The sequence below is a fragment of the Bos taurus genome, chromosome 18 (genome assembly GCF_002263795.3).
Source record: "Bos taurus isolate L1 Dominette 01449 registration number 42190680 breed Hereford chromosome 18, ARS-UCD2.0, whole genome shotgun sequence".
NCBI classification, from domain to species: Eukaryota; Metazoa; Chordata; class Mammalia; order Artiodactyla; family Bovidae; genus Bos; species Bos taurus.
The window spans coordinates 7,910,050-7,932,605 of record NC_037345.1 but is presented as its reverse complement, the minus strand read 5'-3'; the positions used below and the strand labels follow the sequence as shown (position 1 = coordinate 7,932,605).

The 22,556-nt window shown below is 51.2% G+C and overlaps 1 protein-coding gene across 1 annotated transcript in view; it reads right to left on the bottom strand.

Moving 5' to 3' along the window:
* Positions 1 to 4,111: 4,111 nt before the first annotated feature.
* BCO1 (beta-carotene oxygenase 1) overlaps positions 4,112 to 22,556 on the bottom strand; it is a 30,912-nt gene continuing 12,467 nt past the window's right edge. The window contains exons 5-11 of the mRNA NM_001024559.2: positions 22,293 to 22,440; positions 19,648 to 19,871; positions 17,441 to 17,698; positions 10,406 to 10,511; positions 8,294 to 8,388; positions 6,875 to 6,986; positions 4,112 to 4,548 (exon numbers count right to left, since the gene is read on the bottom strand). Coding sequence (NP_001019730.2) covers positions 4,319 to 4,548; positions 6,875 to 6,986; positions 8,294 to 8,388; positions 10,406 to 10,511; positions 17,441 to 17,698; positions 19,648 to 19,871; positions 22,293 to 22,440 — 1,173 coding nt within the window. The 3' untranslated portion in view covers positions 4,112 to 4,318. The remainder of the gene's footprint in view (positions 4,549 to 6,874; positions 6,987 to 8,293; positions 8,389 to 10,405; positions 10,512 to 17,440; positions 17,699 to 19,647; positions 19,872 to 22,292; positions 22,441 to 22,556) is intronic.

Genomic DNA, 22,556 nt, shown 5'->3' with positions numbered 1-22,556 from the left:
CTTCTGTGCTACAGAAGCTCTTGGTAAATGTCTACCCCAAGTTTACGAAGTTCTCTCCTGACTCCACACCCTTTTCTTTATCTGCGTTGCCCATTTTACCTAGTTACCTACTACCATCCTTCACACGTCAGCCGTCTCTGGCTCCCCAGACATGATTAGGGGTCCCTGGGGGTCCCTTTTTTACTGCTACTCCATTGAGTTGTGTTGGCCCGTTCCTTGGTGCCGTGTCCTTCACTGTGCTATACGATCCCTGAGGACCGAGGAGGTACTGGTTCTGCTGATCATTATATGCCAATGTGGTCCTGGTCATCACTGAGGGAGTAGATGAGTCCATGAGTGAGTGAGTGCATGAGTGACCATACGCCTGAGAAGAACAAGTATCTGAACTGAGTGGAGAGATACAGAGCATAAGAAAGAACAGAGGAAAGGAAGACGGGAGGATCTGCACAATGGTTTTTTCGCGTGCAGCTGCTTTTTTACCTGTTTGCTGAGAAGGTTGGATTTCTCAGCTCTATAGCCACTGTGACCATTTGAGCCTCTTAGATTGTAGAATGGCTTCTCAGTTTCCTATGAGTCAATCAGAACCTTTGGCCTTTGAAAGAACATCCAAACCTCGTTTTTCTACTCTTTGGCTCAGAAATCCAAAGTTGGGAATCTGGCCAATGCACATGTGCTCAGTCACTCAGCTGTGTCCGACTCTTTGCACCCCCATGTAGCCTGCCAAGCTCCTCTGTCCATGGGATTTCTCAGGCAAGAATACTGGAGTGGGTTGCCATTTCCTCCTCCAAGGGATCTCCCCAATCCAGGGATCGAACCTGCATATCCTACTCCTCCTGCATTGGCAGGTGGATTCTTTACCACTGAGCCACCTGGGAAGCCTAATCTAGCCAAAAACAAAAAAAAAGGATGACAATAACAAGAACCTGAATATAGAGAGAGATGTGGGGTGGGCACTGGAAATACACACATGAGGTCACAGATCTTGTGTCAAAATGTCCACCTGCTGGCTGGTGCATGTCACACCATGTCCCAGAGATGGAATAATTTGCATCCCTTAGAAGAATTTAGTGATTTGGGAAAAATACTTGTAATAAGCGGGGAAAGCAGGTTATAAACTGGTGGGTTATAAACCTATTGCCAATATGTAAACTGCATCAGAAATTTTTTTAAATGGGGGAAAAATACACCAGAAGGATTTCAGGGGTTTTCTTCTTTTTTTTTTTACCTTTAAACTTTTTATTTGGTGTTAGGGTGTAGCCGATTAACAGTGTTGTGGTAGTTTCAGGAGAACAGGGAAGGAGCTCAGCCATACACAGACGTGTATCCACGCTGTCCCAAACTCCCCTCCCCTCCAGGATGCCACATAACACTGAGTAGAGTTCCATGTACTGTACAGTAGGTCTTTGTTGGTTCAGGGTTTTCTTCTGGTAACGGGGTTATGGGTGTTTTTTCATTTCTTGGTTAACACGAGGGGTTCTACAATGAATATATATGAATTTTATAATCACAGAAAGCAATCCCCTTAATTCTCTCTCTTTCCACTGCTCTCTTGAGGAATCCACTCTGCACCTGCTTTGTTCAGTCAACCCACCTCTGGCTCCACACTCTCTTCAGGAGCTACACCCTCAGCATCTTGCCAGGTGCTCCTGAAGGCCACTCAGCACGTCCCTCCTGGTCCCCAGGAGGAAGGCAGGCTGGCTCATCCCCACCTGTCCCAACACAGGGCTCCCACGTCCCTCCCCGCTCGCCGTGTGCAAGGGAACTCCAGCCTCCTGCTGGTGCTTGACCTCGAGAGCCCACTTCCAGCTGCAGCTGGCGGCCCTGTGTCTGCACCTGGTTCCTACTCCTGGAAGGAACCTGAAGAGCAGAGGCCCCGGGTCTCACCGTTGTTGGATAAAGAGGAAGTCGGTGGCGACTTTTCTGTCTGCATGTTCTGATTTGCCATGAGAAAGACTTCTCCCGGCCATTTAAAAACCATCCAAACTGTCTCTAAATAGCGTAGGAAGTGATCAAAGGTGTTTTCATGTAATCTGGACCCGCAGCCATCTCAACAGTCAGTCTGATGCTTGGTGACTTTCAGAGGAAATGAGTACAACCCAGTAATGCGGATACAGCTGGAATGCACTTATAATTTTTGTGAGTTGATATTCCCTGGTAGCTCAGCTGCTAAATAATCTGCTTGCAATGCAGGAGACCCCGGTTCAATTCCTGGGTTGGGAAGATCCCCTGGAGAAGGGATGGGCTACCCGCTCCAGTATTCTTGCATGGAGAATCCGCATGGATAGAGGAGCCTGGCGGGCTACAGTCCATGGGATGCAAAGAGTTGGATACAACTGAGCGACTAAGCACGTGTCCACGTACACACCTAGCTTATTCCTGGGGTGGGATCAAATTAGAGAAAACCTGGATGGAAAAAGTTAGTGGGTCAAACATTTGCAGGCTTACCACGTACCTGACACATCCTTAGAGTGCTTGTGAAATACCGTGGCTTTATCAAAGCAATAAACAAATCCCCGGTGATTTTTCCTGCAGAGCTTCCTGGTCACGTGTTATACCCACATGAAGCATAACAAGGAAGGCTCCCAGGGTAAGACAGACGGTCTTGGCTTCAAGAAAGGCGCATGTGTCTTGGCTCCTACAGCCTTTTGAGCTAATTACCCTGGCCTGTGTCTGAAACACAGGGGAATTCAGGATCGAGATAAATTGGATGTCCTACCATTGACCTTTGGTGTTTTTGAAACTGAGAAGAAAAGACGTGGTAGGCCAGGCTTCCTCATCGGTCTGGTATTTCACCTGTCTTCCTAAGCAAGGCAAATAAACCATGACATACTTTTCTTCCATCCTGAACTGCACCCTTTTTTCATGGCCACATCTGGATACTGTTTGGCAATGAGAATTGAGTAGAATAGAGGTGGGGAAGTATTTTTCAGATACCACCCTCTTCTCAAATATTTGAAGTAAAATAATGAATAGGTGAGTGACTGTCCCATCTGTCAACTCTTTTCCGTTCCTGCCACCCAAATGCAGGCCTCCATCACACGTTTCTTAGGCCACCATGGCTGACATTTCCTCCCGATCCATCTTATCAATACTGGAGATGCTGAGGTCCCCAGAGGAGAAGAGTAGATGGTCTTCAGTCTACCATCCCCAAGGTTTATTTATTTATTTTGCCATCCCCAGGGTTTGGGTTTTTGTCTGATGGGCTCCATGAGCTGAGCTGAAATGGAAATGCTGGAATGGTACACGAGGTTTTGAGGGAGCAACAGGGGAAGAAAGAGAGACCAAGGATGGCTGGAAGAGGAACCTGGGCGTCATCATTGGTCTCCATGTGAACCACCTTCCTGGTCTTCCTGGGACACCTTCAGTAAAATATGTATTTCTTTAAAAAAAAAACAAACCTATTTCTTGTGGGTACATTGGAGTTGGATTTCTTCATTGGTGGAATTCATTCATCCAACAAATATTTAATTGAGAGCCTGATCCTCCAGGCAGTTTTCTAGGTGCAGAGGGTAGAGTAGTGAATAAAATACACCCAACACAGGACAACTTGGATGAAAACAAACACCAGCGTGGTGGAATCTCCAGGGAACACTGCCGAGGGGACTCCTGTCCTGTGTGGCTCTGATGCACCTCACTGCCCTGGTTCTCAGTCAGGCAAGACAGGACTCAGTCCTGGACTCCAGCCCCTCCACCACACACCAGCCCTCTGGCCCCCTGGGTGTACCATAAGGCGCCTGTCTTTGCCTCTGTTTCTCTGCCTTAGAAGATCTTCAGAGGAAGAAGCCATGTAAAAAAATAAAATTAAGGTCTGACAGGGCTTTAAAGTTTTAATTTATATTATGCCATGCCTTGCATGGAATGACCACAGAGCACACGCCTTCTGGGTCAGCTGATTGAGAAAGCTGGAACTCATGACCAGGTCCACTGGGAAAGCAGAGAGGGAGCAGGGAGCAATGATAAATGTTTCTGTGTCTCTTCTCCAATGGGTCATATGTGCCCATTCTAGGGACAATGATTATGTGACAATACAGTTTCTGATTCATGGTCACTGTCTTTGTACTCAAGGAAGGGGGCTTTCTTACAAGGGCTAGAGCTAATCAATAAATATTTGATTGACTTTCAAGCAAGGTCCTCACGGCCAAAATAAAATGAAAGAAAAGATACAGATGAGTTCTGTTTTCAGAATGTTGACTCAAAGCAGCTGCGGAAAGAATAAGTGCGAAATGGAACGAAGGACCACCTCTCCCGCACCTCCCCCGGGGCGGGGACAGCCGTGAGCTGGGCGGAGCTGGTCCCCAGGACCAAAGCCTCCAGGCTGTCAGGTTCTTGGGGCCGCACGTCCGGCGGCAGCCCTGGCCGGCGCCTCCTGGGAAGGGGCCTGCTTCCCCGGGTCCCTGCCTGCATCTGGGATGAACAGCCCGTGGAAATCCAGGTGCATCTCCACATCGACGGACGCGCGGGCCAGTTCCGTAAAAGTTCTGGCATCGAGAACCAGCAGAAAAGGCGACTTCTGGGGATCGGTAGAGACTATGGCCGATAAGATAATCCCTTTGGGGAAACAAAGAGAGACATTTTGTAAAAGTGCACCCTCGAACCTCTTCCAGCTGGGGTGGGGAGGGGGGTGCTAAGTTTCTCAGCTCTGTCTTCCTGTTCTTTGTACCTAATGCGAAGAGTTGACTCATTGGAAAAGACCCTGATGCTGGGGAGGGATTGGGGGCAGGAAGAGAAGGATGACAGAGGATGAAATGGCTGGATGGCATCACTGACTCGATGGACGTGAGTTTGGGTGAACTCCGGGAGTTGGTGATGGACAGGGAGGCCTGGTGTGCTGTGATTCATGGGGTCGCAAAGAGTCGACATGACTGAGCGACTGAACTGAACTGAACTGAATTGAATCGAAACAGAAGGGAAGTGAATTTGATATTCTGTGTGAGCTGAAGGGAAAGGCCAGGGAAATCGGAAGGCTTGGCTGGGCCCATCCCCTCACCTTTCTGAGCCTCAGTCTCTTCATCTGTAGAGTGGGGATAATCTCCCCACTCTCAGGGGGTTGCTGAGAGGATCTTGCACGGTCAGTTATGAAAGCACTTTGTGAATTATTGCACATACAGAAAAATGGCTATTTTCCTACTATTTAGAAATTCCAGTTACAGCGAATCAGCTTCAACACTGCACTTAGCCTAAACTCAGACCTGCTGCATTCAAATGGCGTTTGAATAAGTGCAACCACCTCATGCGTGTGCAGCTTTCCCCTTTGTGAAATGAGAATAGTCTAAATATTCACTCTCAAAGGGACAGAGGGCTAAACAAAATAGAGCAATAAACTTCCAGCAAATATTCCTGATTCTTCCCGAGGCCTCCCGGGTTTCAGAGTGGCTGAGCACAACTGAGGTCAAATCAGCCTGGACTCAAACCCTCCCCTGTGTATGTACTGGGCGTGCAACCGTGGGTAAGTGACCTCAAGCTCTGAGCCTTTCTTCTGGTGGAATGAAGACAAGGCTGCTTCCTGTCCACAGGAGAATATGCAGGGCGTACACGCCCAACCCGGGGGAGGCCAGCCTCGGCAGGAGGTGGCACCAACCGTCCCCTACCTTAGAGGCGACAGTGACACGGGTCCCCTGCCTGGCACGCTGTGCCGTGCAGGTCAATAGGAAGACACTCCCAGGTAGAAAACCACTCCCTTCTCGCCCGAGGGAAGCAGCTGGCAGGCTCAGCGGGCAGCCTGCCCTCCCCCCAGGTGTTGGCAGCCCCACCCAGGCTTCTATTTACCCTCCTTGGCATCCCCAGGGGGACGGGCAGGGCATTTCTGGGGCAAAATCAAGGAGGGAAAGGACCTTTAGGTCAGGTGGAAACCTGGATGAGAGAGGAGTCCCACAAGCTTTTTAAGGGGCTCCCTGGAAAGTTTATGTGCTCAGAGGAGTTACAAGTTCTGACCCAGCCACTGCAATGAATTTTAAAACCAGGATTCCACACTCTGGGCCAGGGCAGTGTTGCCCTGTGGCAAGGAAGTGGGCTTTTGTGTTAGTCTCCCCAAAAGGAGGTCTCTCCTCTGCCCCTGGGAGGTGACGCCCGAGTCCTTGGACTGTCGGTCTGACGAGAGGTCTTTGTTTACCTGAGGCTGTGCCATCCAACCCGGCCTTGGGCCACAGGGCTTCCCAGGAGGCACTAATGGTAAAGGTCTCACCTGCCAATGCAGGAGACGTAAGAGATGCAGGTTGGATCCTTGGGTCAGGAAGATCCCCAGGAGGAGGGCATGGCAGCCCACTCCAGTGTTCCTGCCTGGAGAATCCGATGGACAGAGGAGCCTGGTCGGCAACAGTCCATGGGGACGCAAAGAGTGGGACACGACGGAAGCAATTTAGTACTTGGGCCACAGCCGTCAGCTCGACCTCCAGAGGGGCGAAGACTAGAAGTCAGCGCGGTCCGCACGACCACGCCCCACACGGGCTCCGAGGCTGAGGGAGCACCCCTGGTTGGCCGCGCTCCGTGGGGCTCGTTGGGGAAGTGGGAGTGGTCCGTGACTCCCGCAGGGAGGACCACCGGAGACCACCCATGGGATTCTCCCGGATTCCATCCCACTCGCCTTTTCTCTTTCAGTCTGTACCCTTCCGCTGAGATAACTGTCCCCACGAGTGTAACAGCTTTCAGAGTCTTCTGTGGGTGCTCCTAGTGAAGCTGAGGGTGGTCTTGGGGACCCCGAACTTGCAGCTGATGTCAGAAGTGGGGGTGGGCTTGGGGACTCCCTCGCCCTACTGCTTTGCACTCAGAACCGCCTGGACTTCAAAGCATGGCTGCACCAGCTGTGTGAACGGTGTCTGAGTTTGAGGGGTGACCACAAGCACAGTGCAGAAGGTGGGTTGCCCTTCCCGGGCCTTACCATCATCCTCGTCCTTGGCACCTGGTGTGGGCACGAACAGGGGCTCCGCCGGCCAGCAGTGCTCCTCTCTCCACGTCAAGGAGGACTTGGTGAGAATGTCGTATTTTATTATCTGCGCATGCAAAGGGGAGAAACGCGAAATGAATGGTTGCAGAGCATGCTCATTCCCGGCGAATAGGAAGGCGTCAAGGCCCCAGAGAAGGGGTGAGCGCCTCAGATGGGGACCTCACACCAGCGAGCATAGGCCCCAGATGACACCTGCCTCTGGTCAGCACAAAAACAGGAAAGCAGCTCCCTTCCTTCTCCGGCTTTAAGCTAAGGTCCCCCCACCACAGCAGAGCTGATATACACTCTGAATTCTTTAAGAAATAAGAACCCTGGATTTATCTGATATTGGGCACTATATTGCAATTTTTATACGTATCAGATAATCTAACATATTCATTGCCCAGCCTTTAAAGCATAATGTGCTTTCTTCATTGCTTTCCAAGCGTGAGTCCCTGGCCTTCTCTCTGTCTCTAATAAGCCTCTTTCCCCTTAGGGTGTGGGATTAATGGGAAGTGACTCGGGGCGTGTGGATGAGCATGTGGGAACCTTAATTTTTCTCATTGTACATTCCTGCACTGATTGCGTTTTTTAAAAAAAGATTTTCCATTTTCTTACTAAAACCTGAAGCTACTAAGGAAAAGTGATGTCTGTACAGCACTCAGCATGGTCCCTGGGAAACAGCAAGTGTTCAACAAATAGCAGTTTAGGAACCAAAATATGAACCTCTGTGCTGAACACCTGAAACTAACATGATATTGTAAATCAGCCCCGTTGTTACAGCTGTTTAGTTGCCAAGTTGTGTCCGACTCTGTGACCCCATGGACTGTAGCCTGCCAGGCTGCTCTGTCTATGAGATTTCCCAGGTAAGAACACTGGAGTGGGTTCCCATTTCTTTCTCCAGGGGATCTTCCGGACCCAGGGATTGAACCCTCGTCTCCTACATTGGCAGGTGAATTCTTTACCACTGAGCCACTATACTTGAATAAAAAAGTTTTAAAAAGCAAAATAAATCCTCCAAGTTTCAGCTCTGTTTTCTCTGCTTGAGACTATGAGTTCCTTGAGGGCAGGAACCAGGATCCTCCTGTTCACTTGCTTTTCCTGTGTGCCTAAGCTGGTGCTCAGTAAATATGCATCCAATAAAGAAATCACTGGATAAACTCCAGCCACCACGTCTTACCTGAGTGAAGCCCATTAGGAGCAGTTCCCTCTCCTGGATGCTCCGTCATTGCTTCCAGCATATTTTGTCCCAAACTGAGCTCACTCTCTGACCTACCCCCATCCCCAAGGGCATCTCAGTCCTGACATCCCTGAGAACTCAGATTTGCAGACAGACATGACCATCCCAGGCTGCCACCCGCCAGGGACCAGTACCTTGGTTGGGATGGGGCTCCACTGGACTCCAGCAGCAAAGATATAGCGGTATGGCTGCCCATTGTGGGCATAATTGATGTGAGGCAGTTCTAAGCCTGGAAAGAGACGACATGGCTGACAAAGCCCCCTTCAGGAGGGTGGGACCACCCGCCCTTCGTGGTATCGAGGCCAGGCATCCTTTCTACAAAAATGGCTTCCAAGCCAGGATCCCTGAACATCACTCAGGCCCTGAGTTGGATCAAGGGTGGTCAAAGGGCAGGAGGAGGGAACTTCAGATAATTACCCCAGCTCTATTAGAAGCTTCGGGAGCAAGGTAAGATAGACCTTGGTTTTTAAGTGTATAAACATCTTTAATTATCCAAGATAGAAATCAAAGAGAATTACATGATTAAAATCAGAGGCCACTGCAACTTTTTAAAAGCTCTTAAAAAAAAAAAAGTATGTGCGTGCAAATGTATGTGGGCGTGAACAGAAACTTCTGAAGCATGGAGGAAGCATCAGTGGGGAATAGTTAGATGAATCTAATGAAATCGTATAATAAAAAGTAATATTTACAAAGAATTTTAGTAACATGGGAAAATGTCCCCATGATAACGTTAGACGTAAAAGGCTGCCTAGAGAATTATCACCACTATGTTACAAGTGTAAAGGAAAAGTTTAGAAGTGCTACTGGGCTGATAACTTTCTTATTGTGGCTCGTAGTTTATATTGTCCATTCTGAGTTTCTCATGTGAAAATTTCATTATGTCTATCACTTTTGTAATCCAAAAAAGCCTTCAAATTTCATCCATGTCCATGTATACATATTTACATATGTCCGCTGTGTCAAATTAAATTTCCAAGTCCCCCCCACCATGGCATGGGGCAGCGATGTGGCGAGCCTGGAGCCCTGCCCCTCCACTCCCCAGCCGTGTCCTGGGCAGGCCATTTCGCTCCTCACCCACGCACTGAGCACACCCTGCTCTGAGCCTGGTTCCTGTCTCGTGCTGGTGACAGCACTGAGCACGGGGCACAGGCCCTGCTCCACAGGCTTCTGCTCTAGGACAGTGGTTCCCAGTCGGGTTGCAGGCCCCGGACGCTGCTCAACAGCTGCAATGCCCAGCGCTGCCCCCTCCGCCCCGCAGCCGCAGTGCTGGGCAGGGAAGCCTTGCTCCGGGGGCTGTGGCTTCTCTCCGAGGGGCTTTACGTTCTGCGTGGCGCACAGCCTTTCTGAGGCCCAGTTTTATCCTCTGGCCAGCAGAGGAGATGGCGCCTGTTCTGCAGGGTGCTCAGTGTGCCCAGGTGGAGACCCGCGTATGCTGTGCTGTCCAGCACATGGCAGCATCGGAACTGTGGTTTCCTCAGGGTGTAGGCCCTGCAGTGGGATTGCTGTGTCACGTGGTAGTTTTATTCCTAGTTTTCAAAGAAATCTCCATACTGTTTTCCATAGTGGCTATATCAGTTTACATTCCCACCAACTGTGCAAGAGGGGGTTCCCTTTTCTCCATACCCTTTCCAGCATTTTTTTTATAGATTTTTTTTTGTTGTTTTTTGGCTGATGATGGCCATTCTGACTGGTGTGAGCTGATACCTCCCTGCAGTTTTGATTTCCATTTCTCTAATAATAAGCGATGTCGAGCATTTTTTGCAAATGCATGGCAGCATTTGAGACAGAGAACAAGTTAGTGGTTACCAGTGAGGGGGAAGGAGGGGATGATATAGGGGTGGGGACAGGGAAGTACAGACTATTGGATGTAAGACAGGCTCAAGGATGATTGTACAACATGGGGAACACAGCCAATATTTTGGAATAACTAAGTGGAAAGTAACCTTTAAAAAGTGTATAAAAATTTAAATGCAACAAATAAATAAATGTTTTAAAAGAAAGCAAAAAAATTACATGGCAGCATTCAAAAGGCCAGCCGTGAAAGTTCCTGGGTCTAGAGACCACCCCAGTGCTGGGAGGGGTATGAAGGTACATGAGAGAGAAGTGTCTCCAGTACAATGCCTAGAGTCCCACAGTCTTCCCTTGCCTCCCTGGTCCACACACAGCTCCTCTGCACTGGAAGGAGGCGTTACGTAAAGAGGACATCCACCCCTTCCTCTGAACACAGGAGAGAAGATGCGTTTTACCTTCACAGAGCAACTCCGGCTGACAGTAGACCTGGTCATCTTTTTCCTTTAGGGCTCGTGCTGTTGTAGACGACAGTTTGATTAAATTGGAGCCCACTTCTGCATTCTGAAAGAGATCAGTTTTTCCAAATAAATCAAAACGTTGTCCAGAGCAAACACTGGCTTTATGTGCACATTTTTAAAAGAATGCTTCAGTGTCTTGTTTTGGCCTCATGCTAGCCACCAGAAGCAGCTATTACATGATTGGAGTTCTCAGTTAAAAATGAGAATCGGGGACTGGAGGTGACTCCCCGAAGAAGGCAAAGCTGGTGGGTTGTGGAAGGGGGCTCCGAAACCCTGGAACTTTTCTCCTGCTCTGGGCTGCCTGATCCCTCACAGGTGAAATGGATGTACTTATAAGTGAAATGGAAGTACTTACAAGTTCTCGCTTTTTAAATACTGTATGAGTCACTTGTCAAAGGCTGCATCAGTTATTAAAAAGGTGTTTATAAAGAGTTCATAATAACACAGAGAACACCGAGTGAAAGAGCAGCAGAGAGAACCGCAGACACGGTCTGAGCTCAGCCGTGTTAAAAAAGAAAAGAAATCACAGTGGAAAGAGCCTGGGAGAAATGTGCCAAATAGTAACAATAGAGCATGCAGCGGGTGATGCAGACTTTAATTTCTTTGTCTATGTTTTTCTAGATTTTCAGTATTTTCTCCTATGAAAAAATAGGAGAAAAACAAACCAGCAGGAAAGAAAAACAAACATGAGATAAAAATAACTTGGGAGGAAAAAATATCTATGAAGGACGTCTCTTGGTCTTAAGTGGCAGTCAAGACTTGGTTCAGTACTTTAACCCGGGAGAGAGACGTAACACAACTAATTAAATATCTATCAAGCAGCAGTTACTCCCTGTGTCCCCACACACTTGCCATGGTACTTGAACAAGTTACTTGACATCTCTGAAGTTCAGTTTCCCCACCTGTATAATGAGGTATAGCACAAACATTGTATAAATACATATGCATCTCTGAGTTATCATGCAAATTAAATAAAATAACCCATGCTGTTGGCTTACAAGAAGGCCAGGTTAACAGTAAGTGCTAAACAAATGTTAACTGCTGTTGATCACATAATTGTATTATTATTATTATTATTGTTATTGCCATTACCCCTGGCGGGTGAGTTCAGTTGGGCACCTGGGAGGGGATGAGGAGCAAGACCACCGGCAACTGTGAAATTCCAGAAGGAGAATTACTGCCATGCCTGACTTCTCATTTAAACTTTTCTCGACTTTCCAAATGTCTCCAAACAAGTTTTTATAATTAAATCGATAAATGGCAACCCACTCCAGTATTCTTGCCTGGAAAAATCCCATGGACAGAAGGGCCTGGTGAGCTAAAGTCCATGGGGTCACAAAAGAGTCGGACATGACTTAGCAACTACCCAACAGCAAATTTGAACAACAGCAGCTTTTTGCTAGGAAGGCAGGACATTTACTGCATCTTAGAAGCTGAATTTTGAGATGTGTTTAGTGCAATCCCAGTTGACAGAGGAGGAAACTGAGGCCCAGGGTAGGAAAGTGGCTTGCCCAAGGTCGCACTAGGGGAGCGGAAGCTGAGCCCAGACCTCCACACTGGGGTTCTTCTGCTCGGAAACAGAAGCACTGCAGGCAGCAGGGAAAGCAGGTGCAAAGACCCTGAGGCTGGCCCATTCCCCTCCCACAGGTCTCAGCTCCAGCGTCCCTTTCCCTGACAGCTCAGTCTGCAGTGTCTCCAAGGTGTCTGTCCCACACTGTAATTATCTCCTTTATGGACCTGGCTCCTTCTTTGATGCTGTCTTCCCTGTGAAGACAGTGACCACATTTCACCCTGTGCATGGCACACAGGCAGCTCCTAAGAAGCAACTGCTAAAGGAATGTGTGAACGCTCAAGAGGCAGAACACGTGCTTTGCAGGTGGTTGTAAGAATCAGTCGTCCAGCGCCTGGCACACCGGGCGTCTTGTTGGGAGCAGCTCTTGTTTGCCTCCGCCTGTGCGTGCAGCCTCACAGATGGTGAGAGGCCCTGCCCGTTGCCTTGTAGTCACGAGGCAGCAGCCACGGGCCTCTAGTGCATGTCCTGGGCTTGATTCTCAGGGAGGCGGTCTGCGGACATGTTTTCTAGCTCCAGCATGAAACTGGTCAGACTGGTTGAGGCATGGACCATGAATTTTTCCACACACAGCAGTAACGAGCATGACTCGGCTGCTTTCTGTGGCCAGTGTGCATGACTTTGGGAAGAAATCGCTCTCCAGCCAGAATTCAATAAAATCTTGCAGACTGGCTTTGAAATTCTTCGATGCGAGGGATGTCCCAGGAGAAGTTAATCTCAGTCATCCCCCCAGAACACTGGCTTTGAAGTTTGGCAGTCCTGGGTGTGAAATCTGACTCTATAGGTTTCTTCGTGAGTTCCGGCAGGCCTCCCTGAGACTAGGTGAACTGGAGCCTGCTTCCTTGTTTGTAAAACTGGGGGCAATCTGTAACTTCTGGACAGATGGCGAGTGCAAGCGAAGGTTCTTCGACCAGCGTCTGAGCACCGTGGTTAGGATTAAATTAAATAATGGTTATGAAAACACTTGGTCCAGGGCCAAACCCACTGTAGTTAGTAACTTGGAATGAGACAGACAAGCACCCAAATCCCAGCTCAAATCCTACGATGATTCTGCGATGTTTGGCACGTTACTTTCTTTCTCATCTGTTGTCATGGGGATGACAAATAACTTCAAGCACTCACATGCAGATTCAGTGAGGAGAATGCAGACCATTACACGCCCCCACACGTTTGAGGGGGGCATGGCACCCCACTCCAGTATTCTTGCCTGGAGAACCCGCATGGACAGAGGAGCCTGGTGGGCCACAGTCCATGGGGTTGCACAGAGTCGGACACGACCGAAGTGACTCAGCACTCACACAACATTTGCAGGACCCAGGATGAGCGCAGAGGCCCACCAACCCTTTGTCCACATATATTGAATGGTTAAGTCAAATACCATTTTATCTTCCCTTACTTTATACACAGAGCTTCAACATGTTGTGGAACTGTGCTGCCCGGGGTGAGGCAGCCACCCCCAGCCACAGGTGGCTATTTAAATTTAAATTCAGTAAAATTTAAAATTCCATTCCTCGGCTTCACTGGCTGCATTTCAATAGCCCAGGCATCCCGTCCAGCGGCCGCTGCGTTGGACAGAGAACACTGCTTCATCGCGGCAGGTTTCTAGTGCACAGTGCTGGGTCTGGAAGGACGCGTGTGAATTTAGAATTCCAGGACTCCTTGGCCTTCTGGAATGGGCTGCAGGGGAGAATGAAGGCCGGCCTCTGGGCCCAGGCTCCCCGCCCCCTTTTCTCCCTGCCTTCCTCGTGGGCCTGAGGCCGACACACCAGAGCACTGTCTGCCCTCAGGAGGACAGAGGCAGGCGCTGGAGGCAGGTGTGGGACATCTGGGCAAGGAACTCAGGGATCCCAGGTATGGCTGGGGTCGGAAGGGTGCCCTTCTGGGTGGGCACCCTGTGGCCCCGTGGGTTCCTCACCCTGTGGAGAAGGGCCACTGGAGAAAAGCCAGAGCAGGGGCCCCTCTGGCCTGGGTCTAAGAGAAGAAAAGGCGTCTAACACAGGGCCCAGCGCAGAGGGGGCCCTCGAGAAACGGGGCTTCTCTTGCTATTTGAACACAAGACAAATCAAATTCACGGAGCCAGGAGTTGGAGCCACCCCTTCAAGGTCAAAGATGCCACCCCCATGGCAGCGCACGGAGCCCTGCAGGGTGAGGGCAGGGCAGCTGGCACAGATGGGCCACACCACCCAGGCCCCTGGAGGCCTAGCTCCGCCTTAGACAACCCCCACGCCACCCCAACAAACAGGCCAAGGGTACCAACGGGCCCCTCCTTCCTCTGACCCCAGCTGGCCCAAATGCCAGAGAATCTGGGACAGCTGGGAGACCTCAGACTTCTGAACACACCTCATTCACTTTAGCCCATTCTACGTGGAAGGCGCTTTCCACTTTGGAAGTGTTCCAACTGCTAAAGGAAGGCCTTGTGTCCTTTGAGAGACCTTGCATCACCTTTCTCATTCATTCATTTAAAACATCTAAGGGCTTCAAGAGAACCTGCGGAGAACCAGACCCTGTGATGGGTGCAGGGGATAAATGGCTGGCAAGACCAAGAGTCCGGGCCCCCTGGGACCTTTCACAGGACGAGGTGACCCAACAAGCTCATTACTCCTGACATCAATGTGAGCAAAGAGCTGTAGGTGCCACTGGAATGTACAAACCCACTGAGGGAGTCAGGACGCCAGACCTGAAGGATCAGCAGGAACTAGGATCCTGGGGTGGGGGTGGGGGGTGCCTGGGAGCCATGCCCATCCCAACCCCTCCCCTAGAGGTTCTGCCTTCAGTGGACTGGTGGTCCCGGAGACCCCAGGCCAGTCCGACCTGCGGCCGGGACGAGAATGGAGGACTCATGGAAAGAGGACAACAGAGGGACAGCGATGTGCAAAGGCCCCAGAATGAAGGGCATTTGAGAAACGGTGGCATCGCCCGCCCCCAAGGCCCCTCCGTAATGTAGACTGTGGATGGGATGGAATCGGAGCTGCTGGATCTGAACACACAGGCCATGTCTGCCTGCTCAACCTTCCTCTGTTCACATGCAGTGAAGCAAGAAGACATTTTTTTAAGGGACAATAAATAGCAATTAAAAAGCGTGGCCAGAGCTACCCTTCCCAGCGCTCACTTTTCTTTGCAGATGGTTCACGCAGCGCCTGTTTAAACTGTACAGGCTAAACTTCTTAGCTTGGTTCCAAGGAAGCAGATTGTTTCTCGAGCTTGTTAAGAGGTGACAGAATCCCGTGCTGCGGGCGTCGGGGGAGAGTGCTTCCTCTCTGCTGAGGTCTGTGAGGCAGGGGGAAGGGTCGGCCTGGGGACTCGCCCTCTGGGTGACAGCCCCCCACCCCGCCCCCACTGCACCCTGGAGCCAGGAAATGCTCCAAGCGCTGCACTGTGGAACTTCCCAGAGTGGGGGGGGCGTGGAGGCCAGGGGCTCAGGTGGAGATTCTGTGGGCCCTGCTGTTCACTCGTTAGCCCTGAATCATACCAGGAGAAAGTTAATCCTTTCTTCTCTTCCAGTCTTCCCAGCCGGGTCAAGGAGAGCGTCTCAGTTAGGTGCCACTACACCCTTAACACTGAATACTTTCCCAGTGTTCTCTTTAAGGGAGAGATGGGGTCTTGGCAAGAGCAACAGCATCAGGCCAGTGCTCGGGACCTGTGCTTCATCACAGCACTCGGCGCTCATCACTTTCTCCTTTGGCAGCGCGCAACGCTGGCTTTGCCCTGGGTTGTTATGGGTTCCCTTCCAAATGAGCTAGGGAAAGAGTGAGTTGATTTAAATGAAAATGTGATTTTGTAAATTTAACAGAAGTGGTAGGAAATACAGTGAACATCATGACAGAGATACACAAGTGACTGCAGACGGGGGAAATGCTGGACAGGAGAAAGGACCCAGCTCTGTGGTCTGACGCAGCTGGGCTCAAATGCAGGCCCCAGGGCCTCTGGCTGGGAGGGGTCTGGGGGTGGCGGAAGCCTCCCTGGGCATGTAGGAGTGTCTCCTGTTCCCTAGGCCTGCAGGGGGGCCCTGTGAGGGGTCAAGGTGACCCCCTGGGGCGATCTGCAGAGTTATACCCTTTACCAGCTCCAAGGAAGGGCTCAGAGCCAGTCTTGGCTTTGCTACCAGGCTGTGTGACCTTGGGCACATTCCTTAACCTCTCTGAGCCTCAGTTTCTTCATCTGTAAAATGAGGCTAACGTGTGGATCTCTTGCATAGGTTTTGATCACTAAGTGAGGTAAAGAAAATAAAATGCTTAGCAACGTACCTGGTACATAGAGTGTGTTCAGTACAGATGAGCCATCAAAATTGAATTGAACTCAACTGGGTTTCATTTAAACGAATTAAGTCATGAAGTAAGGAAGTTCTGGAGCCAGAAGCCTCTGTAGCCTTTAAAACCAAGCCCAGAGCCTAGGCAGCAGCACCCTAATTGACGGTAATGTCTGGCCTGGTGGTCATTTTGAATGCAAGAACAGGACTGTTCAACATCAGGGAAATGGGTAAGCAACTGGAGATGAATTCCCACCGCAGATTGTCAGGCAAATATTTAAAATGATGTCACAGAAGAATGTTTAATGTCTTGGAAAGATGTTTAGATATATGAGGAGGACGGAAAAGCAGTACAAAAAACAGTGTGTACATATTCAGTCATAAAAAAAGAGGCACGGATACGTGCCACGGTGCTGACGAACTTTGAAAACATGCTAAGTGAAAGGAGCCAGCCACAAAGACTGCTTACGGTATGATTCCATTTATATGAAACAAAATAGGCAAATCCACAGAGATAGAAAGTAGGGCAGTGGTTACCTGGGGGTGGAAGGAATGGGGGAGGCTCTTCTGGGGGAAATGAAAATATTGTAAAATTGATTGTAGTGCAACTCTGTGAATATACTAAAAGCCATTGAGCTGTACACTTTAAATGAGTGAAAATGGGTGAATAGTATGGTACGTGAGTTATATTTCATTAAGGCTGTTAAAAATTATTCACAGCGCAATTTTTCTCTAAAATTAAGAAATACATATTTATATGCTATATATTAGTTTCAGAAAAGAAAATCATACTGTACATACTTTTTAACAGCTTTGATGTATATATACAATATGCATATGTTATATGCATATATATCATTATATACTAATATGTATGTATATCTTCCTGTCTATTTGCCTGTCTATCTACGGAGAGAGAGAGACTTGGGAGGCAATACAAATATATTTGCAATCGGCTTATGGTGATTTTTTTCCTTTTCACTTAATCTGTATTTTCTAAAATTTCTACCCTGAATATGTTCAATATTTGGAAAAATAATGAAAGCATTTTCTGCCTTTCTCTAAGAACACCTCATTTTGAATTTCAATGTCAATGAAATCAGAACCAAAGCCACCTCCCGAGTGGGCTCACCTCCCCAAGAACTCAAGCCGTTACCTTGTCCACGTGGAGGGGAAGCACGAACCTCTTGAGGGTGGGCATGGAGGTGAGCCTGGAGTTCTCCTTAAAGTCCTCGTTCAGGTTGGCCAAGTAGAAGAGCTGGTAGAGGCTGCCGTCCTCGTAGGTGATGACATCGAACAGGAGGCAGCCGTCCTCCTCGTAGGCATTGACGTGGTGAAATACCACCATGGGGTCCGTGTGATACTTGGTCGGCACGGGCTTCCGCGTCCTTCGGTCGATGATGTGGATGTGAGTCTGAAAGGAGATGCAGCCCGGGGCTCAGCGCTCCCTCTGCCAGCCCCACGCTGCAGCACTGGGTGGGGGACAAGCCCCAGCCAACGGTTCACCTGCTCGGGACCCTGAAGCAACCCCTCCCCTTTCTGAGCCTCTCTGTCCCACTCCAGAGGGCAAACCTCACCAGAAGCCATGGGGAGGAGGGAAGCTTTGCCGCATGGGGTCTCGGCCTCACGTGGAGGACCAGACCTTTCAGGGAGGGCCCTGAAAGTGCAGCGTCTCCCCGACCTTCATTCAACTGAGATCCAGGTGGGCGGCAAGTGGCCAGCTCCCTGGCAATGGCCAAGTTGGGGAGGACCAGCCCTCTCAGCTTCCTCAGGTCCCACCCATGGCCAGAGCCCCTGAAACCCCGTCCTGGACCTCCCACCAAAGCCCCGGCCCACTGCAGATTGTCCCAGCAACCAGGCTGCCCTGGAGGGCTGCAGTGCTGAGTGACCAGTCTAGTCAAGCTGATATCAGCCCAGTAGGCCTCCGTACACACCTCTGGGTGTCATAGGCGGTATCGCTCTGGGTGGCAATTAGCCGTATCTACAGCCCTAGTTGCTTAATCCGAGGGTGAAGGGGTGTTTTCTTTCTTTTGGCAGCTCTGGCCTAACCATCCTCCTCTGAAAGGAGGGAGAGGAGGCTCCAGCCACCTTCTCTGGCTCATCGTCTCTTTCTCTCTTTCCCCAAAATCAAGCTCTGAAGTTAAGTGGGGGTGATGAGGGCTGAGTGTTGCAGAGGAGAAGGGACAGTGGGAGATGAACACAGGGTGAAGTGACAGGCACTTCTTTCCCATAAACCCAATCCAGGGGTCAGCTGCAGGGACTGCTCAGAAAACTCTACAAATGCATTCAAAGCCCTGCCAGGGCTCGGGGGCTCTCACTGTGGGACTCTCTGGGGCCAGAGATCCCTGGGGGATCCCTGCAGCCTGGAGGCCAATGGGGCCCTGATGCTCCAGGTGGTCCCCCAGGGCAAACCCACTTCCGCCGGCCCCCTGATGGCCCCCTTGCCCAGCTCATTCGTGCCACAAACACTGACATATTTTCAGGGGAACTAGAGAGATAAACCCCCCACACTTTCATGCAGTTTATAGTCCAGTGGGGTGAGGCCAAGGGTCAGTGACCAAATGTACAACATGTGAAGGATGATGGCTGAGCACGACTGGGAAAATGAGGTGGGAGGTGGAGAAAGCCTGGTAGTGGGGAGGGGTCTGTGACAGCTAGGGGGACCTTGGTGATGGAGGTGAGGGCCTTAGAGCCAGACCTGGATTCACAAGGGGAGGGAGCCAGCTGGGGAAGAATGTTCCAGTGGAGGGAGCAGAAAGTGCAGAGGCCCTGAGGCAGGAACGTGTGTGCAGCAGGTCTGAGGTGTAGGAGGGAGCCAGAGGCTGGGCTGAGGGCATGATGAGGGCCTTCCCAGGCCAGTGAGAGAGGCCTGTGGGTCCGATTCTGGGGAAGACGGGGAACCAGCAGAAGGTTCTGAGCAGGGGAGGGACCTCGGGGAGCTGCTTTGCTTCCTCTCCTCCCTGAGAATGCAGGCATTAAAGAGGGGGTGGCCACAAAGACACCTCTGTACGGATGCCCAAGGATGCTCGTGGTGCACAGGAAGGGGAGCAGAGCGGTGCTGAATGGACGACGGAGGGGGCCCTCTGGCAGGGCTGGATGGGGAGAAGTAGGGGGCTTGGCAGCTGCTTTCTACACTCGTGTGCTGTTTGAACAGATGATGCTGAGCCCCTTGCCCTAACTCGGGACCCCTGTGAAGGCCCACCCAGCCTCAGAAGTCTCTGGAAGGCTAGCTGGTGCCTCTGGGGACACTGCCTGGGAGCTCGCTTCCTCCCCCGCTGAGCCGCCCGCCCCTGCCTGCTGACCTCCGGCTGGCTCTGGCTGTCCTGGGGCTGCGGGGTGGGGGGTTGCCTGGCTAGGCCTTACCTTGTCCTCCCCGTGGAAGGCCAGGCAGGAAGCCCAGCTCACACCCCGAATGTAAGCCGTGGCCATCTTGAGGATGTCCAACTTGAAAGGCTGCTCGAGGAAAATGATGTAGTTCTCGCTGACTCCGAAGCTGTGGTAATAGCTCGGGGAGAGGAGGGAGTGGGCGGCGATGGAGCAGAAGACCTCCGTGTCCTTCAGGGGGCTCCGGCCCTCCTTCCTGCCCCCTGGAGAGAAGCCAGCCTCAGGAGCAGCTGGGACCTGACTGCCTCCCAAGGACACCACAGGGCCACCGCATCCTACAGCCCAGCCTTTCAGCCCGCCCCGCTGAGAAGAATCTTTGGGAGTCGACAGCAAACCGGGTGAAGGGCTGCTGCCTGGCTGAGGCAGGGACTGGACCTCCCCCCACCCGACCCAGGGGCCTGGTTTAGCATCTGAAACCGCTGCCTCCCCAGGCTCAAGGCCCCTGGGTCTCTGGGCCTTAGGGCCAGGTGTCAGTAACTCTGGCCTGGGGCTAAGCTGGCCTCCGCCTGCTTCCAAAATAAAGGTTTATCTGGAGCGAGGGCCACGCTGCCGCCTCCTGCAGAGTCCACAGCTGCTTTGCCTTCAGGATTCAGAGTCCAGCAGACGTGGCGCAGACCACACAGCCGGCAATGTCTCAAATAGTTACTCTGGGGCCCTTTACAGAAAACATTTGCAACCCCGGCTCTGGAGCAATGCTCCTGAAGCATTGAACGTGCACGCAGATTGTCTGGGGGTCATGACAAAGTGTGGAGGCTGACTCAGCCTGTGGGGCAGGGCCCACGGCTCTGTATTTCCGTCAGTCTCCCAGGCCATGCCCTGGAGTGAGGCATGGCAACCCACTCCAGTGTTCCTGCCTGGAGAATCCCCATGGACAGAGGAGCCTGGTGGGCTACAGTCCATGGGGTCGCAAACAGTCGGACACGACTGAGCGACTGAGCACAGCCACGCCCGGGCCGTGGGCTAGCTTCCCAAGATGAAGCTTTGACACGCTGCTGAGGTCCATCATCTGACATGCATTTCACAGGGTTTCTGTGAATTTCTCTTGGCATTTCCTGTTCTGAAGGACCTAGGAGTGAGCCCAAGTGCCTGTGTTGATGTGACAGACTGTGGCAGTCAGGGTCGGCTGTATGATTCCCATTTTACAGATGGGAAACCGAGGCTTGGCGGGGCAGCCAGAGGCACAGGGTTAAGCCAAAGGACACAGTCCCCTCAGCCTGGCCACCTCCTCTGTTCTTTGGAGGGACAACCCTTGGAGGGAAGGGGGGAACTGAAGGAAATACTGCAGGAGGCCAGGCGCCTCACCCGGCACCCAGCACAGAGGTGCTTGGGACTGCTTGGTTTCCTTATTCCTCTGCAAGGATGAGTCAGCTGCTGGCCAAAAGGCCTCCCCACCCAGGCCTGCGGCTGGGTTATAATGAGTTACATGCAAGCGTCCCTGCCATTCCTGTGGCCACCTGTGCACCCTGTAAACAGCTGGCTGGTGGGAGGCAGGCTGTCGGGTTGTGGGGTAGGTAGGTCTTTTCTTCACTAAACAAATGGAACACAAAGCAAACGGGAAGGAAAGGCACCCTGGCCTGGGAGGCGGGAGGCAGGTGTGAATCCTGGTGAAGCGCCAGCCTGGAGCAGGTGCGGAGGGTACCTGCTGTGAGCCGTGGGGATGTCACCCGATCCCCTGGGGCTCCCGGTCCTCAGGAACATGAGGTGGCAAACTCAAATGGCTAGCCTACCCTCAGGTGGGACATTCTAGGATCCTGAGCCGGACCCTGCATCCCTTTATTAGCTTAATTAACGGGGGTTCCATTTAACAAGAGCACTCACTGCACCATGGGACCCAGGGATTCCCGTCTGCCAGTGGAGCCTGGAATTTGCTGGATGGGGGTGCTCTACAGAATGGTAAGGGAGGGGCCAGGGGCAATCTCCTATGGAAACCTGTCTTCCTAAACCAGAAGGTCTAGCTGAGCACCCTCGAAGTCCTGCACCATCCCCGGAGCCCGCACAGCCACCCTCGGAGGCCTGGTCTCCTGGGTGTGGTTGCGAGAGGGTCCTGCCCAAATAAGGGCTAGGAGTCCCACCCTTCTCCCCCGCAGGAACACGCAATCACAATCAGCCTGGGCGCCATGCCAGGCTCCCGGGCCTGAGTGAAGAATGTCTAGAAGGCTCAGGGAACAGGGCGGAATCTGCAGTGGATGCCAGCAGGCCTGAGCTCCCTGAACAACCCGGGGAGCCTGGCTTTTGGGGCTTGGATGAGAAAAAGCAGCACAGCCCTGACAGATGGAGGTTTGTCAGAAAACTAAAAAATGAATGAATGAAAGGAAGGATGGATGATGGATGGATGACAACATCAGTGGATAGATTGATAAATACATGATTAACAGATAAATTAATGAAATAATGAACAGGAATCGAAAGAAAAGGAGGTTGAAAGAGCAAAGGGATTCACTTCTTCCAAAAGGAAACGTAGCATCCTCCCTTTTCTCCTAAAGGAGAAAAGCGAGTCCATGGTCCTCTGAGTCATGGATGTGGGCAAGTATCAGGTTGAGTGTTGTGCCATCAACCAGAACCAGAACTCTTCCCAAAGAGCCACCTTGGTGTTCACGCCTCATCCCAGCCCCAGGATGACCCACCTGGGACTGGGGCAGGGATCTTAAAGATCACGTATTTTGTCTTCCCCTTGTCCACGATGGACGTGCCAACATTGAGAACATTTCCAGCAGCGTCGTAGTGAGGATGTGAAGTTGCCAGATTTACAGCCACATATTTACGAAAATCAACCTGCAGAACACGACAGTCAGCTGCTTTTAAAAAGGGGAGAGGGCAAAGTCCCGCCAAGAGCTGCCTGACTCCAGGCTCAGAGAGGTGATGGCTATTTTTCCATGTCTCCCAACCTG